We start from the raw sequence: 7,258 nt of genomic DNA, 5'->3' as shown, positions 1-7,258 counted from the left end.
ATATATAATCTAAATATAATAAAACTAAATGTAATAAAACTAAAAGAAATAGATTTGTAATGCATTGCAAAATAAAAAAAATTCAAAAATAAGAAAATATAAAATTATATAAATGTATGATACAAATAATTGTATGAAACAAATATTATACTATAAAAATATTTTAATTAACGATTGCAGCATACGATGCTTGTTTTCCTACTAGATCACTTTTTTTAGTAAATTATTAGAATTGCACATAGAACGCAGATTTTTAGCTAAAATGAAAGCAATCTAGCAATTGTACATATCATTCATTTATTTAAGCGAAATGACGAAATTGGTGTGTTGTGCGTGTGTATGTGTCGCGCATACGCACACATTCACGCATATGTATATGCGTGTATGATTTCAGTGGTTCGCCTCTCATTGCATTGTTGTCTTATTTCCGATTTTGTTGTTGATGGATTTTATAACAGCAATTTTGCTAATGTTTAATCGTTTGCAAACTACTAATGACTATTATATTGTATTTTATTTTATGTTATGTCTACTATAGTCTATTGTATCATATTTTATGTCTATTACTCTGTTAACATATAAAACTTTCTTTCTCATAAAACTTCGCAATGAATTAAACTAATTAAACTAATCATGATTTTCTTTTCTTCTATCTTTTTCTCTGATCCATATTTCAGCTACTCGACATTTAAATGGCTCTGAAAGAAAGAACGGAAAAAGAAAGAAATGAGATAGAAGTGAGATAGAAGTTTTGATGGCAACTTATTTATTTTGCGCATGCGCACTTCATTTTGGACAACATAAAATCAGGAGAGTTGCGCTACTGTATACTGTGGCTGCACCTTCTACTGGTTCCTTTCGGGCGCGGCAATTGCCCATCCTGGTAAGGGAAGACTAAAATAGTGGAGTAGGGGGCGAAGCGACGGCCTACCGCCGAATGTTTTGCCCTATTGTTCGGGGATGTCGCGAAAAAGAATGGATTTCGATTGATTCTGATTTAGGCAAAGTGAAATCCAAGCGGTGGCGATGTGTTTTGCGCCTGTCGAGATGAGACTAGTGCACTGCGACAAGCCTAGACTGCGGTAATACCAGTGGAAAACGTCGAGGAAATCCACGAACGACTCTTTGTCATGGACATGCAAGCTTCTAATGGTACGCACTTGTTTTCCTATTCGGCACGTTTCGCCTCTGACCGGCCGATCGTTTTCTTCTCAACGACGACGTGATGTTCTCAACCTTCGCGTTTATTCATGTACCGAACCAAACGCTCGCCGGAGACGATTAAACGCGCGAGACATGCAAGTATATGATAGAAGGGGTTAAATAAAAATATATATTCTTCAGATTTTCTAGCGTCATTTTTGGAGCCTGAACGTTATCAAATTTGCGCAAAAAATTACAATAAAATCGTGCAGCTCATTAGGGAGTTTTTGCAATAACGTGGATCCAGATATGGTGAACGCTAAAGTCACGTTATCTTTTTCTTAATTAATTGTTGAAAAGAAGATAACCTGACTTTAGCATATTTATTTATACCATATTTGGATAAATGGTATTGCAAAAACTCTCTATTATCTCGATAGCTCTCTCATAATTATGTGCGGCGCTACAGGTGAATATTGAATGAAATTACATTCCATAGTATAGAGATTATAGATTACCATCCATACTAGAATTTAAGTCTAAAACATGTGTCATTAGTATAACATTAATTGAATAATTTATGTTATTCATGTATCTCAGTTTCTACATGTATTACTTAAATGGAGTCTCTTAAATTTGGAATAAGATTTTTTTCTAGTATTTAATAATGGCATTCTAATACATCCTAGTATTTATACAATATACTACACAATTTTCTTCATGAACAGAATTTACAAAAGAATATTTCTGTATTAATAATTCGACTAAAAGTAACAATTTATGAATAATATGAATATAGGAATGGATATATGTATGAATACAGTGTATACTTCCATCCCTGGATTTCCTGAACAACTAGGAATGGTATGGATGGGAGATATGATGCTGGGGGAACCTGCTCACGAACTAATGCTGGATCCCCGTCAAAGCGAGAGTCCATTTTTCTCACATGGTTCACATTCCTATGAAGATCTGAGAAATCATATTGCTTCTACCACTATGGTGCGCTACATACCGCAACAGTTCTCAAACGAGTGTTCCGAACCTGATGAAGCAATGGATGCTGTTGATACCCATGAGATACAGCAAGTGAGTTTTATTTTTACAGAAGAAACCTAATTGCATATATTCTTAATATTATGATTTTTCTATTTTTCAAGGATTATGATTCACAGTCCGAAAGGCCCGAGATAAATGATTATTTAACATTAGAAGATTACATGGGTGATGAAGAACGGGAACAAATTGTGAGCAATGCGGCGACTCAGACTACTCAAGACAATCGCAATCGAAAAATAAAACCTATAAAGCATCCAGGACTTGTTTTAAAAACGCCAATTGCTTATCAGCCTCATACTGATTTAAATTTTATTCCTATTCGCAAAGATGGCATAGGTAAGTGTAATTATTGTAAAAAGTCAAAATATGTATTTAAACAAAAAATATCGTTTAATCTACAATTTTCTGTTAAAATTACAATTATTAAAAAAGAAATAGAAGATTTATGTATTAAACTGTGTTTGCAACTTGACCATTTATATCTTTCTATCATAGAAAATGTTTGCTGTATAAAATCTTAAATTTTTATTTTACAGCTGTTTGTGAAAAATGCGGTGCTATTGGAGTAAAACATGCTTTTTATACAAAGGAGCGTAGATTTTGTAGTAGAGCATGTGCACGTTCTTCAGAATACATGATACCTACTGCTGACTCCACATATAGTCCATCTCATTCGATGGATCAGCCAATATCCACAAACCAAACTTCTTCTATTGAAACCAAACCGGTGGATGTAAGTTAATACTGAATTTACAGATAGAAAATATATGACAACAAACTACATATATTATACAATAAGCAAGAAACAATCTATCTTAAATGCCTTAAATAATTACTTGCGAATTTATATACCACATTTGTAACATTTTGAATTGTGCGCTGAATTGGTTTTTCAAGGTGATACTTTTTTGCAATAAATTTATTTAGAGATTTTTAGTACATTAAAATAATGCCAATTGACTAATTATTAAATTAATTATTAAATTAATTGCTTGTCAATTTGTAATAGTACTATAATAGTTTGGTTACTTTGAAAAAATCAATTTAGCGTCCAATTCAAGAGACTACAAATGTGATAGTAAATTCACAATTAATAAAATAATTATTAATTGTAATTATTTAAAGCACTTGAGATCCGATCGGTATAAGTATTGGTTCTTGTTTGTTATATGTTTAGAATAAATAAATTATTTTTAAATCAATTTCAAGGTTATTGTAAAAGAAGAAGTTAAGGAAGATGTTAAGGAATTCGTAGAATCGGAAAAAGATAAAGTTAAATTAGAGCCAGTAATGCCAGAGGATTTACCAGTTAGAAGAAAAAGAACAGCGGAAATGGCAGGTTCCTATGACTGGACATCACAGCTTGTTGAACCTGGATTTTGTGCCGCACCAGTCTCTTGTTTCAAACATGTTAGTTTCTCTAAGAAGTTTTTGTTTATCTTTTAGATATATAGTTTTTTTCTTTTATAAAAGTCTTATAATATTATCAACTTTCTTTTTAGGCTCCTATATCAGAGATTTGGGATAATATCACAGTAGGTATGAAAGTAGAAGTAGAAAATACCGACTGTGATGAAGTATGCGAGGCTTTCCCAGATTCGTTTTGGGTTGCAACTGTATTACGTATATGTGGCTACAGAGCTCTGTTAAGGTATGAAGGTTTTGGACACAATGCCGACAAAGATTTTTGGGTGTCACTTTGTTCTAATGACATACATCCTGTTGGTTGGTGTGCCACAATTGGAAAACCTCTTATTCCACCTAACAGTACGTAATCGAAATTATTTATAACAGAATGATAACGCATGATTTAAAAAATCTATTGATTAGAATGATTGTTAGTTTTGGAAAAGTGTGGGAAAAATTTAGTGTATCGTATGATTTTTTTTTCAGCGATTGCAAACAAATACAAAGATTGGAAGGATTTTTTAATGAGGCGATTAACTGGCGCGAGAACATTACCAACAAATTTCTATAATAAAGTAAACGATAGCATGAAATCTCGGTTTCGATGTGGTCTTCATTTAGAAGTGGTCGATAAAAACAGAATCTCACAAGTAAAAGTGGCGACGATACAAAAAATTGTTGGTAAACGTTTGCACGTAAGGTATTATGATTCGCCTCCTGAGGATAACGGATTTTGGTGTCATGAAGATTCGCCCCTTATACATCCTGTTGGCTGGGCCAAGAAAGTGGGGCAGTCGCTAGATGCGTATCCTGAGTATTTGAATCGTATTTCTAAATCAAAATTATCCGAAGACGATGCAACGGAGGATCTTTTTCATGTGCCAAAGAATCATCACATTCTCGCATACAAGTTTAAGGAAGGAATGAAAATAGAAGCCATTGATCCACTCAATCTTTCGGCTATATGCGCGGCGACGGTTATGCAAGTCTTAGAAAAGGATTACATTATGATTCGCATTGACAGTTATGATGCAGATGCTAGCGGCGCTGATTGGTTTTGCTATCATTCGTGTTCGCCATGCATTTTTCCAATTGGCTTTTGTGCCCAACATGGTCTACCTTTAACACCACCAAAGGGTTACGATCCTACCACATTCACATGGGATGCATATTTAGCAGAAACTAATACCATACCTGCTCCTATGCAGTTATTTAATTGGGTAATTTTTCTATATATTTATAAATTAGTTCTTCCTCTTACATTAGGTCTTTAGCCTAATGTAACTCATATGTTTGTGTCATACCTTATATGCTTGTGATGCGCATGCTAATTAATTATCACAAGCATATGGGACCTACAGTTTTAATGCTGATTCCGAACGCGGATTTTTCGAGAGATGTTTTTGTGTGCAAGGATACTCTCGGAAGGTTGTCGGCCTTTTCCGAGAGGAGACACGAGCGTAAATATTTTAATTCCTATCAGGATCAAATCCGGGACTTTTGGCATGATAGATCAGTGCGCTATTTGCTATGCCACGCTCGCGCTGTAAATTATTTTCTCTAAATTCTTATTCTTAATTTGCAATTGCGATAAATAAATTATGTATTTTTTTTTTTTTTTTAGGAAATTCCTCAACATGGGTTTATTGAAGGAATGAGACTGGAAGCTGCTGATTTAATGGATCCTAGATTAGTTTGTGTTGCTACTATTACTAGGGTGATTGACAGATTACTACGAGTACATTTTGATGGTTGGGAAGACGAATATGATCAGTGGTTAGATTGTCAAAGTCCAGATATTTATCCTGTTGGGTGGTGTGATCTTGTCGATCATAAATTGGAAGGGCCGCGTGTACTCGTAAAAAACATTAGTCCTACTGGTATATACCAATTTTATGTATTTATACATATCCATAGATGTTCGTATCGCTTGCATTTTTTACGTTCCAGAATTTTTGTTTCTTTTTTTCTCTATTTCCAACTCGAATATATTCATATTAAGTGCAGACATTTTTAAAGATTTTCAAGCAACACGAATAATTGATTGATTGTGAGTTAAAGCATAAGCATAATAAGAAATAGATCGGGTGTGATGTTTGAAACGTGAAGACGTGAGGTAGAAGAGAATGGATATCACTATTTGTAGCTTTCTCTTTTTGACGAGAGAAGGGGAGGGAATAAGATGTGAATATCTTGCTCTCTTGTTTGCTCTCGATCCTTTTTTACCTAATCTTCATGCCAAAGTAGAGGACATGCTCGGTCTATTGTTATGTCTGGGTCAAAGTAAATATAGATAAGCGATTTGTTTTTGTTTTTTTATGTTCTTGTATTTATACATTTATGTTCTTGCAGTAAAATCACCAAGAGGCCTTAAACGTAAAACTAAGAGAAAATTGAAGAAAAGTTGCAAGATGACTTGCTCCAAAAATATACTACCTCGTCAGAGCGAACGTATTAGTATGTCTCGTGAACGTGGGCGAGAATTAGAACCTGCTCAAGGAACGAAAATTGAAAGAGAACGAGATCTAGAAAGTTTACCGGAACAAAGAAGCAGAGAACCAGAAACAGCACAAGAGCCAGCTGGACCTGACCAAACTTTACCCAGTCCCACTACTGGACAAGGTCAAGCATTGAATGATACACCAAGTGAAGTACACAGCTCTCCACCACCCAAGAAACCAGAAAGAACCGCTACGTCATACATAAATGTAAGTTTATTTATTATTCTTTCCATAAATATCTAAAATAAACAAAACTATAGATTAAATTCTGGTTTATTTGATTTATAGGTTACTTCAGCAAGTACTAAATATATACCAAGGTTAGCAGATGGTGTGCAAAAAGGTTCGGAATCTGGTGATCTAGTGCCATCTGAGTGGAATGTTTTTGATGTTGCACAATTTCTTCGAGTTAATGACTGTGCGACATATTGCGATAATTTCAGTAAACGTAAAATAGATGGAAAGACATTGCTGACTCTCACTAAGGACCAAATAATAGACCTAACAGGTTTCAAAGTTGGACCTTCTCTAAAAATATTTGATTTAATTCAGCAATTAAAAATCAAAGTGAATCCAGCTCAGGAAAGGTTGAAACTAGGATTGAAGAAAATATTATAACAAAATTAGTATGTAGTTAGCACTATAAATAAGTTCCATCATTATGCAAATTAGACATGGATTTACAGGTAAGACATGTGAGATAACGATAATTAAAAAGTATCTTCCAATAAGAGACACATATGACACGGTGTGACATGATTACATCCATGTTGTTCGCCAATATTAAAGATGACATGATTACTGTTGTACCGAGTCGCTTATTGGAAGGCATCCAAAATCATCTCTATTTCAATACGGTTGTGTACGTATTATTTGTTACGTACTTTCCTAATGTATTGAAGGAAAATGTTAATATATAAATTCTTTATAATCTAAAACGCGTAAAAATTTAGATGCTGTATGCTTTATTAATTTTATCATGAGTTGAGAGACATTTTACCATTCTAGAGGGCAGTTGCCTTCTTAATTTAATTTTTAATACCTTTGTTTAGAGGTATAGATAATGTTTATTAAAAATAATTTATTTATTAATAGTTATTTATTAATAGTTATTCCATAATTTTTGAGTGCATAAAATAAAATGTTTG

General features: G+C 33.6%; 1 protein-coding gene across 1 annotated transcript in view; it reads left to right on the top strand.

Annotated features, from left to right (window-relative positions):
• LOC108687033 (polycomb protein Sfmbt-like) overlaps positions 1-7,046 on the top strand; it is a 67,089-nt gene extending 60,043 nt beyond the window's left edge. The window contains 10 exon segments of the mRNA XM_018192621.1: positions 1,002-1,152; positions 1,967-2,232; positions 2,304-2,538; positions 2,739-2,935; positions 3,412-3,612; positions 3,705-3,969; positions 4,096-4,829; positions 5,234-5,489; positions 5,962-6,317; positions 6,399-7,046. Of these exon segments, the coding sequence (XP_018048110.1) occupies positions 1,002-1,152; positions 1,967-2,232; positions 2,304-2,538; positions 2,739-2,935; positions 3,412-3,612; positions 3,705-3,969; positions 4,096-4,829; positions 5,234-5,489; positions 5,962-6,317; positions 6,399-6,728 (2,991 nt within the window). The 3' untranslated portion in view covers positions 6,729-7,046.
• Positions 7,047-7,258: the final 212 nt, after the last annotated feature.

This window comes from Atta colombica, unplaced genomic scaffold (assembly GCF_001594045.1).
Source record: "Atta colombica isolate Treedump-2 unplaced genomic scaffold, Acol1.0 scaffold198, whole genome shotgun sequence".
Lineage (NCBI taxonomy): Eukaryota > Metazoa > Arthropoda > Insecta > Hymenoptera > Formicidae > Atta > Atta colombica.
This window is presented reverse-complemented; position numbering and strand designations above follow the sequence as displayed.